Consider the following 18530-nt stretch of genomic DNA (forward strand, 5'->3'; position numbering starts at 1 on the left):
GCTGGTAGAAAATTAGATCTTCCCACTGGCCTGTAGTTCCCTTTGCTGGTAACTTCATTCTCTCCTGGGTCCTTGTTTCTTCCCCATACTCTCTCGCACTCCAAGCTTCTGAGGAAAGGAGTGAGCTTTTGCCATGAGGAAAGTGGAGATGAAGTGAGGAAGAGTTCAGGGTCTAAACTGAAGGCTAAGTGGCCAGGTCCTCCAGGTGAGACTTATTTCCCCTTCTTCCTCTCATTTGCCCATACATCTGCATCTACACCTGAACTCCTGACGCTACCTTTTCTTGGGTCACACTGCTGTGCTGAGTGATCACTCAGCCTAGGATCCTGCAGAGTGGCAGCCTGCATGTGAGTTGGCCTGATGCTGGTGCTTCCGCCATACCTTGTCTGTGGGCTGGCACACCTGCAGTTGGATTCCTTGGGGCTAAGAGGCACCAGGGACTGAAAGCAAAGTTGCTGGTGTCACCAACTGATTCCTCAAAGTGGACAACACATGGGGGCCCACCACTATCCTGCCAATTCCCTCTACCAGGGCTGATGCTTTCAGCTGCACGCAGGCTTATGTGCTGAGCTGAGTAAGCCACCCACCCGATCAGGATGGCGCCATAAGGATAGGTGTGCAAATGCCTGCATCAACTGGCATGGAGCTTGTGGACATCAAGGACCTGTAGCCAGTTGGGCAGTCTTTCCCAGATCTTTCACCCACTGCCTCCTGTACCCACTGCCCAGGGCCAGGAGGATCCCTACTGGTAGCTCTACCCTGATATCCAGTGCTCAAGGAAAGCAGGCTGGTTTAGGGCAGCACAGGTCTGGAGCACTTTCCACACCTGGTGCCTTCTGAACAGATATTGCCCATACTACAAACATGCCACCCAGGTCACATGCCCAAGGTCCCCTAGCTAGGGAGCAGAGGGCCAGGTACCTGTTCTTAAATCAGAGCAACCCTACCTTCTTACCTCCCCTGCCCCCAGGCCTGTCCATTCTTCCAAGCACCACACCTACAACTGGCTTATCTTGTGCATCTGACTTTTCTGCTCACAGCCCCATAGAGCAGCTCCCATTTGCCTATTTCCTTTCATTACATGAACTCAGGACTGTTGTACAAGATGGAACAACCTCTGTGCCCTCAAACCAGCCCAGCCGGAGGTACAGATGCCTGGCCCTTTCCACTTCCAGGTCCCCACCTTGACCAAGGCCATACCCTGACCTGCCTCTTCAAGAACAGACCAGCAGCTCGCCCCCTAGACAAAAATCACTTCCTCTTTAATTGCTGTTGAAGATTCACACCACCTGCTTCCGAGGAGATTGGGGGAAGCATCGCCCTTGCCCCCATCCTACTCCCCTCCCCTATTACCTGGTCTTTTGCAAAATATTTTTGCCAGGAAAAGAAAAGGAAAAAAAAAAAAAAAAGACCGGAAACCACTGACACAGACAACCCAAGGGCTGGGTTGAACGAGGGAGGCAGAGATAGGCCAGGTAAGTCCACCCCACCTCCCCCTTCTGAAGATGGGGCAAAGGGACCTGGAAACCTAGAAGCCACTGCACAGCCTCTCAGCCCTGGCTGGGAGGGAGCATGGAATTGAGGGACGGGTCTGGAGCTGCTCCAGTGGGAGGGAAGGGCTGGACAAAAGAATAATGGGGGAGAGGGTCCCATTGTAGGAGTGCCCCCTACCCCAGGTCACCATGGGCGCTGCACAGTCACAGGTACGCAGTCACGGTCACAGACACTCACAACCCAAGAGCACCCCCACCCCACCCCCTGCCCACCCTTGGCTTCCCCTCCCCCCAAAACGCCCTCCCCACGCCCTTGCCCACCCCACCCCCATGTTGGGGAACAAAGCAATAAATTACAAGGCCCCTCTCAGCCCGCTTCTACTCCATCCCTTCTCCCTCCCTAGATAGTACGGGAGAGACCCAGGCTCTAGGATCCCCGCTTCCATCCAAGGGTAGGTGTAGGGGGACATCTTGATTTCCACTCCTCATGGTCCCTTTCACGGAAAGGGTTGGGGACCCCCCCCACACCTCCATGGGCAGCAGGGGTCCTGCCCCTCGCTGCCCTTCCCCCCTTCACTTGGCAGTGAGATCAGCGTGGAAGGGGTGGGGTCCCGGTATTGGTCCCACGTCCCAGGGCTAGCCCTCCAAGTACGAACCCCTCCCTCTGGCGTGGCATAGCCCCAGGAACCAGCCTGGGTTTGGGCTCCCGCCATTGGATTGTTGAACGCAGGCAGGACTGGATCTTTTTCCGCCCCTAGGGGGCGCGAGTGGTCATGTCCAAGCGCCCTGCAGCAGGTACTGCGGCGGGGGCGTCCCCTTCTGAAACACGGAGCGGGAAGACCCAGAGTAATCCGAGTGTGCAAACAGTGGAGAAGGGGGCTTGTTGAGCTGGGGTCTCCATGCCTCGTTGGGGAGAGGGAGGTGAGTTTGTGTCTTCTGGGAGGCGTGGGGGCTGTGCCCTCGTGGGGGTAGGAAGTGCTCCCGTGGGGCGGGGTGCGGATTGGAGAGGTGAGTTGGATGCATCTGTCCAACGATCCACCCGGTGTGGTCGTGCCCGGCTCGCGTGGGGGTGGGGGTGTCTCTCCCGGTGCTGAGCAACTATACCAGCGCGACCGGGGCGTCGGCGCGACCCACGCTGGCTGCGCTGCTCCGGCGCCGGGGGCTGGGCGTGGCGGTAATGCTAGGCGTGGTGGCCGCGCTGGGCGTGGTGGCTGTGCTGCTGCCCTCACCCGGGCAGCCGTGCTGGAGAAGGATGTCTGCACACAGCTGGCTCCCAGCCTGACGCGCGTAGAACAGCGCGGTGCGGCCCTGCGCGTCGCGGGCCGCCACGTCCGCGCCGTACTAGAAGACGAAAACGGCAGCGTGACCGCGTGTCCCGAGGGGAACCCGGCCTCCCCAAGACTTCCACGCCCACCTTCAGCGTCGCTCTCCCGCGCCGGGTGTTTTCCGAGATGGAATCCTCAGGACCCCTTTACCTACCCCCTCCCATTCACTTACCCACAACAGCAGTTGCGTGATGACAACGTGGGCGAGCTCAGCAGCCAGGTGAAGTGGGGAGCGGCGCTGCGGGTCTTCCACGCTGGTGTCGAGCGGCCCGTGTCGCGCATGGGCCAGAAGCAAGAGAACGGCGGCCACGTCCTGGGCCTGCACCGCGGCCCACAGCTGGTGGCCTAGCGGCCCCTCGGTAGTGCCCAGCGGCGCCAGGAACAGCAGCTGCTCATATTTGGCGCGAATCCAAGACTCACGCTCCTCCCTGCAAGACCAGGCATCAACTGAGAGAGTTCTAGGGACCTCTAAATGGCCAGGGGACTCGCTCCCAAGAGCCGCACGCCTTAGCACCGCTGCCCCCAACCCCCGCGCGCGCTGTTCCTTTACGCTTACCGAGAAGAGTCCCGCGTGGGCTTGGCGCGGCCCCGAGTGTCGCTCTCCCACACGCGGTTGGCCGTGTCGTTGCCAATGGCCGTCAGCACCAGGGTCAGCTCCCGCGGCCAGTCGTCCAAGTCCAGCGAGCGAACGCGGGACAGGTGTGTGCCCAGGTTCCGGTGAATGCCAGAACACTCGATGCAGATGAGTGCACCCAGGTTTAAACTGGCCCACGTGGGGTCTGGGGACAGAGTGCAGAGGTAGGCTCCCGATTGGGCCTTGATTGGAACCACACTCCCTGGCCCAGGGTACCACTTCCCAGTCCCCTCCACTGCGCCCTGGCACTCACTGGGGGCCCCACAGTCAACGCAGATGGAGTTTCCCTTGGCATTCCTGATCGCCTGGATGGCCACAGCTTCACTTTGACTGTCTGTGCGCAACTGCAGACGGGGTGAGATTAGTACTGATCCTCCCACAGAGCAATTCCTCCCCCCTCTCCACTCCATCTCATCTCCGTTCAGCCACCACAAACCATTACCTTGACCTTGCTGCTCTCGCAGCATTGCAGACTGGCTAGGATCTGACTCTCAATAGCCTGGACCCAGGCATCCCGCTCCTCAAAGCTGGCTGCCTCAAAGTGCCACGTCTGACCAGTGCTGGATACGATCAGGAACTCAAAATTTTCCTCTGGGTTATGGACGGATGGGGTCATGAGGGACAGAGTTCAGGCAAGGGCCTTCCCCAACCCTTCCTCCCTGATGTCCATCCGGAGCCCCTGGGAGTAGGGCAGTGGGGAAAGGGGAAGCAGAGGGTGGGGGGAAAGCAGGAAGCCCGAGCACATGCAGGGAGAGGCAGGGGCACCCCCACCCCTCTGCACCCCAGCTGAGCGCCCCTCCAGGCTCCCCACTTGTTACCTGCTTTATAAATATTTCTTAAACTACCAAAGGATTTTAGTTTCCACATTTTGCGCTTGGCTGGTTTCCCGAAGCGGAGGAGATAGAGATAGAATGGAGAGCAGACAGAGAAAGAGAGACCAAGAAAGGAGGAAAAGAGAGGCAGATGGAGAGATGGAGAGAGACGGTGACAGAGAGTGCCAGAGACAAAGCAGGACAGACAGATGGGGAGAGAAAGCAGAACTAAAGTCAGTGGCCCCAGAGCAGAGTGGAGCGGAAGCCAAGAGCCATGAGAGTAGGCAGATCTGGAACCAGGGTCTGAGCACCTGGCAGAGAGCAGGGGCAGTGGGAACAGTTATGATCAGAGAGGAGCCGGGTCTCTGCAGGGGTGGGGAAGGTCAGGATCTGCATGAACACAGGGGAAGGGGACAGAAGCTGGGCCACAGGCTAGGATGAGAAATCCCTGGGATTCAGGAGGAGACTGTGGGGCTAGGGGAAGGGTCCCTGGGAGAAAGAAATAGAGATCACTGTTGTTGAGGAGCTGGCGATTGCTGAATGTTACTGAGAACAGGGGCCAGGTGGCCAGAGTTCAGGAGCTGGGGACTGGGGACACTGAGTTCAGGGGTTGAGTTACCAGGGTTAGGGCGCAAGGGGCACAGGGGCTGGAGTTGTCAGTGGAGATTAGGGCAGCAACAGGAACTAAAGAATCATTAGGAAAGGAAACAGAACAGGCTAGAGGCTCTGGGGAAAGGCACCGGCTGGGGAACAGGGGAAGGGGCCAGGGGATGTCCATCCATTTCCCACTAAATCATGTGCAATGCAATGATGATTCAGCATTCATCTCAGGCACTTTGCCTCCTGTTGCAGGAGCCAGGCCAGGGATCTGATGTTGGGCATGAGGGTTCAGGGTAGAGTGGAACCCCCACCAGAGCCTCACCTTCAGCTTGCACAGCCGAGCCTTCAGTCTTCGATGGTGTTGTCAATTTTTTCCTCCTCTGCTTCTTCACCATGGGAGATGGAGGGGGTTCCCGACTCAGAGGGCTCAGGTCTCCAGATGGGGTACAGTCTTAGGAAGGGGGACACAGCTGCCTCAGTTGCCCCCTGCACAGGTTTCCTGATTTCTTGATAGCCCTTCTCCTCCCCTGAACTAGCTTTGTCATTATAGAGTATCCCTCCTCAGCTGTCCCTCTCCAGGAGGTCCCCCTGGATCATTCCTAGGGAGGTGGGCAGATAAGTGGTTTAGCATTAGACCTGTACTCAGTTCCTGGCTCTGTCACTAGTACTGGCCTTGGGACCCTGAGCAAGTCACTTAATCTTCTGAGCCTCAGTTTCTTCATCCCTAAAATGGGGACAATAATCTTGACCTGATAAGGTTGTTGTGAGGAACATCTGCTACAATGTTACTTACTACTTAAATATATATTTATATACATGGATATGTATTTCTGAACATTCTAAACACTGGTATATGCTATCTATATATGCTAGATAATGTTCTCAGTTGTTTAATCCTTGATGAAATCCTGTGAGTGGAAACTGTATCTCCACTTTACAGATAAGGAAATTTAGGCATGGAGAGGTCAAGTAACTTGCCCATGTGGCAGCCAGGATTTGGGCTCAGGCAGACTGGCTCTAGAGCCTACTTGTCCTAACCATCATGGTAGACATGATGTGTGAGTTTGGTGCCAGGCACCCAGCAAACACTCCATGTGTTCACTCAAGCATTTATTCCAGCTCCAAGCCTCCACCCCAATTTCACTTCCCACCCACATCCCACTGGGATCTGGAAGACAGTGGATGAATGGTGTTCCCACTGACCAGTGCTGAGGGCTCGAGCCAAATTCCGATCTGGCTTCAGCAGGTGCTTGGATGACTGGTCTGGTGGTAGCTGCAGGGAACTGGGGCTGGGACTGGGGCTTGGCATGGGAGTAGTGGCTTCTGAGGGAAGGAAAAGATGAGACTTCAGTTCATCTGTCTCCCAGCCTCCACCCTTATGTGGTACCTCTTTATCACCCACCTTCCCACTGACCCATTGCCAGCTCCCACTTCCCTCCTGCTCCTGTTTTCTCTTCTCTGGCTTCTCTCCTGCCTCTTTGTCATAAGCCCCACTTACCAGGGCCTTCACCCATCTGGACAGTGCTCATGTCCTTGACTAGCCCGTTGATGCTGGCTGAAGGTCCAAAAGCAGAGATGGCTCTTGGGGGTCGCTTGCCTGGGACTTTGACTGTTGTTCGTAGCAAGTCCATTTCCTTGCCGTGGGTACTATGGATGTAATCCTGGAGGAGTATGGAGTTGAGAGTGTAGGGAAGGTTGGGGTCTTTGGTGATGCTGGGAAACAGTCCATAGTAAGGGATGGCAATGGGGCCCTGGGAGCTAGCTGACTGGGCTGGGATGAGCCTCTAAGGAATGGCCCTAGAAATGTGCCATCAGACTTGGCCCAGGATTATCTCCTCCAGAAAGCATTCCCTGAATGGCCAGGGACAGGGCCTTCCTGGTGCTCTCCCAGGTTCCTGGGGAGGTGAATTTACCTTCACAACCCCAGTATGGGCAGATGGTGAGCTCTTAATATGCTTGCTAAACCTAAGAGCGTAGAACTAGAACTTCCCAGAAATTATGTTAATACTTGTCAAAGGCACAGACAGGTAGAGCTGGAAGGACATCCAAGGTTGGCCTGTGGCCCACTCTTTGCCACTCACATTAATGCTGGGGTGATAGAGTAGGAAGCCATTACTGGACAGGGTCACATATTTCTTCTTCCATTCTTTGTTCAAGGAGTTGCCACTCCGCTTTAGTAGGAAGCTCTGAAGTACAGAAAGACATGTATGGGAGAAAAGCCAGCTAAGACTAGCTACCCCAGCCTTCCCCCAGTCCCCAAACCACCTACCTGTTTGATGGGGATGGCTCGCCCACTCCCTGTTGTCTCTCCCCGACTATCCAAGCTCCGCTTCTCAGAGTCACTACCCCGACGATTCTGATATGGTTTTTGGAATCAATCAGATGGATAGAAGGACAGAGAAGACAAATGAGTGCCCAACAAAGAGGACTATGGAGTAGGGATGAAGGGAAACAAACAGAGGACAGCAGGATAGCAGGTCTGCATGTTCAGTACCGCAAAAAGGCTGGTCCTTCGCTTGGCTGCACGATGCAGGGACCCTGGAGTGCTCAGTCCAGCCACTGCAGCTGCCTCAGCTCGGAGCTCCCGGTGGCCAACATTGGGTGAGGATGGGAGGGAAGAAGAGTAGTCGCTAGTGTGGCCCCCGTTACTAGCCTGGGAATATAGAGAGGAGTCAGCAGCGATGAGCTGCCCCCCCTCCCACCTCCTCAGTTATGAGGAATTGGGGACATTCCTTGATCTCATCACTATTTATTTATGTTATCAGTAATAAAAATGCTTACTAACATTGTTATAGTGCTTTAAGTTTTGCAGAGATTGGCTTCACACATATTATGCTATATGATCTTCCAAAATAATCTTTAGCAGTTAGGTGACTTGCCCAAGGGCATTGCAAATGTTATCTTAAACCTGGTCAGTTTTCAGTCCAATGTACTTTCTGCAAACAGTATCACTGCCATTTCCACCTGTTGCCCTCCCTCAACCTCCTGTATTCTTTATCAGTCTTTGGATCCCCATCCCTTCCTCTTGTGTTTCTGACACCCCGACTCACCTGCCCAGCTACAGGGGTGGAGGCAGCTGAGTGGCTTGGGGAACTAGGCAGGGACTTGCAGGCAGCCAGAAGCTGCTGCTGTTTTCGCAAGGTCACTACCTTCTGGGCCACTGAAGGGAGGGAGAGAGGGAGGTGTGAGCAGGGCAGATACCCAAGTCCACTCTTCCATGCCCACCTTTGGGAAATTCCCAGGAGTCAGGTGCTGGTGGCTCAAATCTATAATCCTAGCAGCTTGGGATCAGGAGGATGCAGGTTCAAGATCAGCCTAGGGAAATAGTTTGCAAGACCCCATCTTCAAAATAACCAGAGCAAAATGGGCTCTGCTCAAACAGTAGAGCACACCTGCATTGCAAGAGCAAAGCCCTGAGCTCAAGCCAGAGAGAGAGAGGGAGAGAGAGAGAGAGAGAGAGAGAGAGAGAGAGAGAGAGAGAGAGAGAGAGGAGAGAGACAGACAGAGAGAGAGAGAGATTCCCAGGTGATAACAAAGGTCCCAACTTCCTTGTCACTGTGTCCTCCATGCCACCTGTGGCCCAGCCAGTTCTCAAGCCCAGAAAGCCTTTGTGACGATCAAGCGATCAAGCAAACCTTCCCTGGCCTACCTTATCTATCCTCCCTCCCACAGAGCTAATTTTGTGTCACTCACTGGAAAACATAGAGACCTGGATGCATAGAACATCCCAGACCCCTAGCTCCCTGCTTTTCACATATTCTAGGGATCGCCATACTCACCCTCCTGGAAGACCCGATCCACGTTGAGTCCATAGGTTGCACACGTCTCATAGTAGCTGCAGCGTTTCATGTCTGCACACAGAGCCCTGGCACGAGCATCACCCACCACACGAGGAGAGGAAGCACTGATTCTGTCTGAGGGAACATGAAAGGAGCAGGATTGGATGTGTGTGTGTGTGTGTGTGTGTGTGTGTGTGTGTGTGTGTGTGTGTGTGTGTGTGTGTGTGTGAGGTTGGGCTTCTCCCCACTTTTCATGATTCCTTTTCCTGTGTGCTCCAGGCTCAGGCTGGGTCCACAACAGATGGAGGTGGGAAAACATCTAATTTCAAGTTAGTGTATAAGCTCTTTCTCTGTGCTGGCCAGGCTCACACATCAGCTACATGTAAGGAGGCTGGGTGACCTGGGTGAGCTCTGTGTGTGTGTCTTTTAAAAGAGCACTATAGAAGTGAGTGGTGCTTCCTGACAAGGTCTGAGCTTGCTGACAATGGCTGAGACTCATGAGTGATAATTACCTTGTCCTGAAAATCCACTGAACACTGACCTGAGTGAAAGGACACCTGACATATGAGCTAGAAAAAAGTTGAACACCCATGGGTAACAGGTGGACTGTATAGTGAGAAACCGGGAGGCAAGCAACAAGTGGAGGCATACACCTGCAGCATTGGCAGCCAGACAGAAAGTCCTGCCAGCTGGATGCAAGTGGCACTGGAAAAGCTCTTCCTGTCCTGGTCTGGTAGAGAGTCTGAGGGCCTCAGAGTCACTGCTTTGAGAACTAAAAGGTTTTCTGTTCTCCTTTTTTCTCTAGCATTTCCTTTGTTGTTTTTCTTTATTTCTAAGATAAGTTTCTTTAAAAAGGTATCAGACTGACCTGACATGTAGCATGGGGAAAATGGGAAAGACTTTCTAATCCATTCTAGGACTTGAGACTCTTTGTGTGCCCCATGGTAGTGGCATCAGGAAATGGTAGTGTGAGAACAGAAGGTAAGTAACATCTCAGGAGAGAAATCGAGATAACTACTATGGCTGTCCTTTCCTCCCTGGTACTTTCTCTGCTCAGATCTCTGCATTTTTGTTTAGTTTCATGACTCCCTTATTTGGAGATCATGCTCCCTTCCAGAGGGTTACTGGAGTCTAATTAGTCATCTCTACATCTCACCAAGCTCTCACCCATGTTGGGGAATATCGCAGTGGCAGCCTCCCCTGAAAGCAGTGCTTCACCAGCCCCTCCTTACCTTGTGTCCCCACCAGTGCCAGGGCCAGGCCTCCTCGCCCCTCTCCTCGAAGGGAGCTCAGCTGCCCGTGGAGACGGCTCACAGCCTGGAAACTGCTCTCATCCTCCAGGCTAAAGACGAAGATCACAGCATCTGCCCAGCCTGAGAACTTGTGGGGATGAAAGGGCAAATAAAGAATTAGACAGGTCCACTCCTCTGGACACTAACCAGAGAGAGACCAGGGAAGCCAGAAATCTCTCCCTTGTCCTGTCTACCCATCCCACTACCTTCACCCCTCACCTTGGCATCAGGTGCCCCAGCTTCCTCTCGGATCAGCACCAAATGAGTCTGCCCATCCACCAACATCTCTTTCTTGTACTGCTCACCTGCCCAGAAGAATCAAAAGGTTTAATAGGTCTGAGGTGACCAGTCACCAAATCTTTCCATATTCTCTATACTTAAGTTATTGTGGTCCCATCTTCCCTCTGCTCTCCATACCTCCTGGACCCCCACCCCCATCCTTAGCTTACTGTGGTTCCTGAGAACTCACTCTCACTCTTCTCCAGCACCTGGTATGAACCGGTCAGGAATCGGTGGATGAGTGATGACTTCCCACTCCTGGTGTCACCCAGCACACCCTAAGGCCGAGGTTGGAGAGCAGAGAGTGGGAATTAAGAGAGAGCAAGATGCTTCTGTGTGCACATGCCAGAGAACCCAAAGGAACTGACAGTGTCAAATCACAGTCAGTCAGGAGAGGCAGTTGGGATGAGTAGGGCATAGTGTGGTAAGAAATGATCCCAAACTTGAAGTGGACCATAAGCTGTCCAGTTCCAGATGTTTTGGTGTTGTCTAGGAGTCATGGGACCTGTGGGGGGGGGGGCATATCTCAAGAGTGGGCATTCCTTGGAAAGTTTTACCCAATTTTAAGCAATAGACTATGAAGGGCCAAAAGGGTAGATGCCTGGAAGAGGATCCTGGACAAACAGAAGATAGCACATGAAGATGAGCAGAAAAATCATGTATTAAGCCCCACAATAGTGCTATGAAGGTAGTGTCTCAAGAGCAGAGGTAAACTTCCTGGTCCTCACAGAGAGAAGGAAAGGGAGAGGTGAAGAGAAAAAGAGGTGAGAATGCAGTAGGAGAGGTCAGCCTTCCCTGCAGGCCAGGGGCCTGGGTTACCTACCAGGCGTAGTTCAGGAATGGAGCGGCTCAAAGTCCATTCCTGGCTATTGACCACAGCCTCTGTAAAGGGAGAGGGGCAGTAAGAGGGGAGGGTGCAGCCCAGTAGGACACCAGATTTTCTGCCACACTCCTCTCTTGGTGACGTCCTTAACTCCCAGGACCCTGCCTGCACTGGAGAAGTGTGTGGAACACATAGTTCTGACAGTGGTCCCCAGTCCTCCCATCCCAGCCGCTCTCCCCACAGCTGTTGCCACCACTCAGTGGTTGCTAAGCAACAGAGCTAGCAAGACAAAAATACTTCAGTTGGCACCTCCCTTAAAACACATCCCCAAATGTGGGTCCCTGCCCCAGACCGGGAGACAGGACTCTGTCACTGGTGGGTTCTTCCCCCTAGAAAGAGAACCAACCGAGGGGCTCCTCCCAGAAGGACAGATTCCCAAGGCAGATACAGTGAGGCGGTGCTGAGCATAGAAGGCAGTGCATCTTTCTCAATCTCCATTTCACAGGAGAGAAACTGAAGTGAGGGCTTTTCTTCCCCCTTTTCAAGGTCAACAAGCAAGGTATTCCTGACCCCTCCCCACATCCCAAGGGATAGACAGCTTGGATTTTCCTATGCTTCTGTCTCCCACAGCCTCCCACAAGCGCCCTCCAAAATAACTGTGAGGAAGGGCTCCATCCCCTGGCTGAGACAAGCCACTGGCCTGGGGAGAAAGGACACTCCTTCCGCCCGCCGGGTCCAGCCCCCGCGCCTGACACTGGCCGGACGTTCCCGGGGCGCCGCAGCTGCGGCGGGAACTATGGGATCCGGAGCCATCTGCTCCCACCCGCTCTGCAGCCAAACCCGGGGGGCCGCCCCCGCTTTCAGACCCGCCTCCCCTCCGGGGAGTGTGAGCCGAACTGAGTCCCCCTGCCTATCTTCCTCCAGTTTCGGGAATTAAAAAAAAAAAAAGTACCTTCCCTGTACCGTCCCCCAAGTCTCCTGGGGTAAGAATTGTCTTTGCAGCAGTTCTGCCCCCCTGACTCACTCTGGGGTCAGCCCCCGGCGGGTTTCGACGCCGCTGTGGGGCGGGGGTGGGTAGTGGGGAAAGTGAGGCTTCCTGTCAGCCCCCTCTCAGTTCACATTTAAATATTCAGCACGTTCCAGCCCCCGCGCACTCGCGGACCGCCCAATCCACCTTCACTGCATGGAAAACACCATTAGCTTGCTCTCCACCCAGGAGACCTGTCCCTGGCGAGCAACTGCCTGCAAGGTCATTGTCACGCCACCTGCCCCAAGTGCTACGGGGAACTGGGGTTTCCACGTCCCCTTCACCCTACAACATCCCTCTAGGCAAAGCAAGGAAGGCTCCGTCTCCCTGCTTCCAGCTGAGGCTGGAAGAGGGGTCTGAGATTGCTCTGGGAGTAATTTCCTACAGGTATTGACCAAGGGCATAATTTTCTAGAAAGCTCTGAGTCTCCCCAATCCCTCCAAAATCGAGTCATCTCCCATGTCGCGCAGTGTAGCTACTCACCGCGCTTCAGGGTCTCTTATTCTTTGCCCCCGTCCTTCGGAGAGAAGCGAGCCTGGCTTGTCCGCCCACCCAAGAGAAAAGCTTCCCTAGTTTCCTGCACATCTCTTCCCCAACCCGAAATGAGCATTCCAGGTGCCCTCCCTTCCTTGTTCTCAGGCCCTGACCCTACTCACTAGGGGAGGCGCGGAGCTCTGCGCCCAGCAGCTCCCTGGACCCGCTGCCAGAAGACAAGCCTGGGGGTCCGGGAAGGGGCCCGGAGCCAGGAGGCCCTCCTGTACTCTTGGTGAAGATACCGCTGATAAACTTGAGCATCTTGCGGTCACGAGTAGATGCTCGGCCCCCCTCCCGGCCTCGTTTCAGCCCAGGGGCTGGAGGCTCCAGAGTGATAGGAGGTGCAGGCCCTGGGGACTGCATGGAAGCGGCGGTGACAGCAGCGGCCGGAGCCGGGATTGCTGGGACGGTTAGCGGAGGAGGAGAGCCGGCAGGCGGTCCTGGGTGCAAGTCACTGTTGTCCAAGGTCTTACTCTTGCCTTTCCGAGGAGACAGCTTTCCTCGGGATCCAGCCCCAGCCCCGACCCCACCAGAGGTCGCGGCTGCAGCGCCCCCTCCCCCGGAAGCGGCGGCAACGGCAGAAGCTCCAGTCCCAGCGCTGCTCTTTGACCCCTTGACCCTGGGCTTGCCCTCGCTTTCGGGCCATGACAGGCGGCTACTCGCGCCCTTGCCCCCGCCGGCTTTGGCTCCACTAGTGGTCACGGTCTTGCAAGGCTTGGGAGCAGGTGGAGGAGGCGCCACCTTGAGCCTCCTGCTGCCAGTGCCAGGGTGCGGGGAAGACGAGCCCGGGACGCCGCCGCCCGGCCGGCCTTCAGGTTCCGGGCCCCCCCAGCTCGGGCTGCTGAGTAGAGGGCGCCGGGAGGAGGGGGGGGCGCCCCCGGGCTTGGGGTCGGGGCTCAGCCCCCCGGAGAGGGGGGGTCCCGGAGGGGCGGCCCAGAGGGAAAGGCGGCGGCCGGGAACCGGGGAGACCGGGCGAACCGGACTGGCTGGGGACAGGGCGGGGGGCTCCGCGCCCCCCATTCCCGCGCTGCTCGTGCTGATCCACAGCGCATCCTGCCGGTGGAAGAGACGCTCGTGCCGCTTCTTGCCCGGCTCCTCTGCGCCTCGAGGGCTACCAGGATCCCCGGTCTCGGAGCCTCTGGCTCCGGGGGCGCCGGCCGCGGCTGCAGACGGAGAAGGCGGTGGCGGAGGTACCGACTCGAGCTTGACCAGGGTCAGCGAGATGAGGTAGGTCGTTGTCCGGCGCTGAAGCGCGCCCGCGCCCCGGCTCATGGGGCCCCGAGACCCCCGAGCTGGGGAGGGGAGGGGACTCCCCCGGACTGTCTCAGGGGGGCCCAGCCATGGGGCCGCCCTGCTCGCTGCCCCCAGCCCCCGGCCCCCGCTGAGCCCCCGGCCCGGCTCCGCTGTCGCCGCCGCCTCCGCCGCCTCCGCTTGCGCCCCCCTCCCATCACATGGGGCGCCCCCTCCCCATGCTCCCCGCCCTGCACCCCCACCCCCTTGGAGCCCCGGGACCTTGGTGCTGCTCCAGGGAGGCGCGCCGGACCGTGCACCCCGGCCTGGGTGGGGGCTCTGAGATGGGCGGAGGAGGGTGGGGAGGACAGTAGTGGGGGCAATAGGGGGAGAGGGAGGAAAAGGGGGCAGAAAAAGGGACTGGAGACTGAGGCAGAGAACCGGTGCGGGGGAGGCAGGGGCGGGGAATGGGACTCTAGGGACAGGGGCCGCGGATGCGGTTGGACAGGGGGTCTTGAGGGTGGGAAGCTAGTGGGGCTGGCTGTGCGGGGGATTCGCAGGAGCGCGGGGAGGATGCTGGGGATGGAGATATAAGAGGCGGAGGGGGAGGAGGAGGGAACGGGAGGGGGTGGGAACCCAAGGGTCTGGGGTCTGGGAGGGGAGGGGCGTGAGATCCTGGCGAAGAGTCCGGAGGCCTCGCCCGGGCTCGGCTGTGTCCGGATGCGCGCTGTGTCCTGGCGCTCCCCTCACATTGAGGAGGAGGCGGCCCCCGGGTCCCCCCACCCTAGCTCCCCCCAACCTTTCCACCAGCACCGCTGTCTGCTAGGGCGGTGCAAAATCCAGGACTGGATTTCCCTCCCAAATCCTGGGCTGGATTTCCTGGGACTTGGACTCACCTCCTCCAACAACCTAGCCCCCTCCTCTCAGCACATCCAAGGTTAGGAAGCGTGACTGTGGTGGGTGTGGCATTTAGGAACCAGTGTAAAATTGATCTACTGGGTGAACAGGCGTCGGGAACAGAGCGAACTCGGGGTTACTGCCAATTCTGGGGCAGCAAAGTGGAAAAGTGGGGAACCTTGAAATCCTTTTCCCAGGACTCCTCTTCTCCCGCTTCTGGGGTACTTGGATGCTTTCCGTTTCTCATCACCCAGTTCCTTCTTCTACCCCTACTCCATACTTAGTACTTTCACCAGCCGACTGTCCCAAAGTGAACTTGAAAAGTATTCCCCAGGGATGAGGACAAACATGGAATTTACCAGGATAAGGAAAGAGGGAGGGTCTGTGCAAGAAACCTGAGGGCTTCGGAGCCTAGGGTGAGTCAAAGACCCCACCTCAAGGTGGAGGGAGAAGAAATACATCTACCAGCTGTCACACACACACCCCCCCAACCAAAATGCATCAAGTCTCCATAGCAACCGTGGCTCCAAGGGTGCCTCAGAAGCAGCAGGGATAAGCAGAGAAGCAGGATCAGTATGTAGAGTGGGTGGGAGACCGGCCAGGGGCTGTTGGGTTAATAAAGTACTCCACTCACACCTGGTTACCCACCTCTGAGGGATTTTGCTCCCCAAATAAAAGGATCCCTCAGTTTAAGTAGCGGGACCCTGTCACTTCTAGGTTTCCATTCAGTCTCCTGAGGTTTATGGGGCAGGCTCTTAGCAGGTTAAAAAGGAGGTAGGTAGAGCGACTGGACACCATTTACTCTGTGTCCCCACACCTCTAGCAGCCTTCTATCCTCCAGCCTGAGTGAGAAGCATGAGGAGTTAGGCCTATGGGGAAGAGACCCCATTGGGGTAGCATAGCGTGGGCCGGGAGGGAGAAAGTCTTTCCAACGCCTTGGAGACCCCTCCCCAGGATTTGGAGAGTCTCAAAGGTCCCTTGATTTGACGTCCCACCCTCCTGACGCAGCCGAGACTATAATAAGTGCTCCCGTGGGCGGCTCTTGGAGGCAGGAGCCGGCGGCATGCTCGGCCTGGTGGGGGGGGCGGGGGCTGAACCAGGATGCTGGGAACCCTTTGTTCTCTGTGGCCTGTACCCAGTTCATCCTAAGTCCTGTCTTGGAGGTCAGCAGCTTCTTCCCTACTCCTTGAAGAACCAAGATGACACCACCCCCCAGGACAAGACCCTAGTCTTATGAAGGAGGGGGTGAAGGAGAATTGTTAGTTCTGCCTTAATCTTCCTGCCTTTGATGGCCTCCGTTTTCCTTCACTTTCAATGGAAAGAAAATTCCTACTTCCCTAGAGAAACAGTAAAACAAATCACTTATAAAGAGTGGAGTCTTGGGCTGGGGGTGCAGCTCAGTGATAGAGTAGTTGCCTAGCATGCAGGAGGCCCTGGCAGCCCTGGGTTTCAACCCCAGCACCACAAAAACGAACAAACAAAAAAAGTCTTCTTTTTTTTTTTAATGGTAGTACTGGGGTTTAAACTCAGGGCCTTATGTTTGCTAGGCAGGTGCTCTACCACTTGAACCACTCTGCCAGCCCTCTTTTGTGTTGGGCATTTTCAAGACAGGGTCTCAGGAACTACTTGCCCAGGTTGGCCTGGAACTACAAGTTCTCCTGATCTCTGCCTCCTGAGTAACAGATTACAAGTGTGAGCTACCAGCACCTGGCTAAGGGGAGCTTTTCTATCTGGTCTAAACCTCTCACTCTTTTTAAAAACAAAGGTGGGCTTAGAGTTCTGGGAGGCCACTAAGGCTGTCACTGAAGCTGTCAGGTGTAGTTCCTTTCAGCGTGTGGGATGGGAGCTGAGAAGGGCACTTAGCTTTATAAGAGGAACAAGCAGAGCAAGGTATGGAAAGTGCATCAGGCCGACCTACTAGTACCCCAAGCCAACCAATCCTCCCCCAAGTTATGCTCTGGTGGTCTCTCCTGTGAGGGGTCTGGTAAGAGGTGTCCCTGATGGAAAGAATAGTCTCCTGATCTCCCACATACACACACACCTTGGGGATGCAGCTAAGAGTGGAGAGGACTGCAGTGACTAGAAGAGATCAGGATATGATGAAGATGTGCTTCTACCAAACACTCCTCATGAACAAAGAAACCTGCTTTTGTGAGTTCTTGGCTATCTCTGAGGTGAATGAGATACAGCAAGCTAGAAACAATGTCTAGTTCTACCAGTTCCTTAGTGATGGGCCTTGTGGATGGAGAGAAGCTGTTCCTGAAAGGGCCCCACCACAGGATTAAAGGCTGGGGTGGGCAGGAGGATGTGGCGGATGGTGTTGCCATGGCAGCACTTCCTCTCTGTGTTGTCATCACATACTCTAATGGCCCTAAGGAGGTAGAGCGGAAGGTGTGTGTGTAGGGGGGGGCAGGAACAGGAGCACGGGCAAGAAAGGGGACCATGGCAAGTCCTGGGGACTGCTCTGTACTTCAGCTGTGCAGAACATGGTGTTTAAGTGTTAGTGTGCCTGGAGGCCCGACATTCTCTGCATGGGGTATTTCTGTGTGTGTGTGTGTGTGTGTGTGTGTGTGTGTGTGTGTGTGTGTGTGTTTCTCTACAGCTGGAGAATAAGAGGTCGCTGATCCTTAGTAGGTCCTGGGAATGAACATATTATCCAGTCTCAGAACCTTCTGCCCCAGACTGCTTCCTGTTCTGGACTCCCCAGGCAAGGGACCACATCTACCATGGGTTTGTCACAGCTTGTCTTCCCCATGCTCACCCACTTCTCCATTGCCAAGAAGGTCAGCTCAACAGTGACCTGTATTTTGTTCTCCTGGGAGAAGGATCAGAGTTGGGGAAAGAAGAAGAATGATACCTCCCATGTCTTTTTCTATTGTCCCCAAATGTATTCTTCCTCAGAGTCCCAGCTCCCTCTTGGGGACTAGGAAGTAGCTGTTTGAGAAATATTTGACACAGCTAACCTTTTCATACCCCTGGTCTCCAAACATCCAAGTTAAGGCTGGTGCTTCTCTTACCTCGTATGCTCTCCAGTGAGGCCTGGATGCTGTCCCGAAGATCAGGGTCACCCACTCTCTCTGCTAGCTTCCTGAGGCGGCTTAGAGCCTGCTTGGCCACCTCATGTCGTCTGACTTCTGCTCTCACTGTGGCTACAGCCAACTGCCTCTGGGCATACATGTTGCCCAGACTTGTCTTTCCAGACTAACAGCGACCTCTGGCCCTGAAGCCCATGGCCCACAGCCCCCAAACTCCAGAAGGCCCCCTCTGCAGCGCCCCAGAACTCCCCGCCTCTGCCCGCCCTTCCGTCTGGCGGCCTCACTTCCTGACTGGTGAGTTTCAAACCCACAGCCTAGGACAGCACCACCTTCTGCACCTCCCACCCCCTCTAGTGTTGGCCCATCAGACTTGCCACCCAGCCCCTGCTATGATTCCCTAGCCAGGTGGAGGGACAGACCTTAACAAGCTTCTCAGGCCCTTCTGGGGGAGGTGGCTAATTAAGATGGGTGTTGGTTCTGGCAGAATGTGGCCAGCCAGTTCTCAGATGCAATCCCATAACTCTTGGGGATTTGCAAAGTTGTGTTGTATCACATTCACATATACTTGGTCTGTCACCTCATAGCCCTGCATTCTAGTGTGCAGTTGTACTCACCAACCACTCTACACATTCAACAAGCCCTGCCTACTTATATCTTGCAGTGTCAACTACCCACCATTATCACTTCCTGGTCAAGAATCCCAATAGTTGTGGGGAGAATGAGTTATAAAGGGGGAAAATAACCTATAACCAGATAAAATTACCATTTTT

General features: G+C 55.5%; 1 protein-coding gene across 4 annotated transcripts; it reads right to left on the reverse strand.

The window, feature by feature from the left end:
* Window positions 1–1241: 1241 nt before the first annotated feature.
* On the reverse strand, window positions 1242–17979 carry Agap2 (ArfGAP with GTPase domain, ankyrin repeat and PH domain 2). Of its 4 annotated transcripts, none has more exons than XM_074083766.1 (19): window positions 17743–17978; window positions 11038–11096; window positions 10405–10492; window positions 10155–10240; window positions 9876–10023; window positions 8644–8778; window positions 7915–8024; window positions 7359–7517; window positions 7134–7220; window positions 6946–7050; window positions 6363–6525; window positions 6068–6187; window positions 5187–5315; window positions 4271–4330; window positions 3895–4043; window positions 3706–3796; window positions 3375–3597; window positions 2991–3246; window positions 1242–2834 (listed from the first exon to the last, which is right to left on the reverse strand). In XM_074083766.1, the coding sequence occupies exons 1-19, from the start codon at window positions 17900–17902 to the stop codon at window positions 2592–2594; spliced, it is 2571 nt and encodes an 856-aa protein (XP_073939867.1). In that variant the 5' UTR covers window positions 17903–17978; the 3' UTR covers window positions 1242–2591. The 4 variants fall into 4 exon arrangements, with proteins under 4 accessions (XP_073939867.1, XP_073939866.1, XP_020019091.1 ...); XM_074083765.1 differs by lacking the exon at window positions 17743–17978 and adding an exon at window positions 12721–14009; XM_020163502.2 differs by lacking the exon at window positions 4271–4330 and having other exon boundaries at window positions 17743–17979.
* Window positions 17980–18530: the final 551 nt, after the last annotated feature.

This window comes from Castor canadensis, chromosome 8 (genome assembly GCF_047511655.1).
Source record: "Castor canadensis chromosome 8, mCasCan1.hap1v2, whole genome shotgun sequence".
NCBI classification, from domain to species: domain Eukaryota; kingdom Metazoa; phylum Chordata; class Mammalia; order Rodentia; family Castoridae; genus Castor; species Castor canadensis.

Bases quoted from the DNA above. Each gene is read 5' to 3' on its own strand.
- Agap2 (XM_074083765.1), bottom strand. From the start codon at position 13,870: ATGAGCCGGGGCGCGGGCGCGCTTCAGCGCCGGACAACGACCTACCTC. The intron at 4,044-4,270 runs GTAACAAGTGGG...TCCATAACCCAG, and splicing joins AAGAAATATTTATAAAGCAG to AGGAAAATTTTGAGTTCCTG. The intron at 3,247-3,374 runs GTAAGCGTAAAG...CTGGTCTTGCAG, and splicing joins CCCACGCGGGACTCTTCTCG to GGAGGAGCGTGAGTCTTGGA.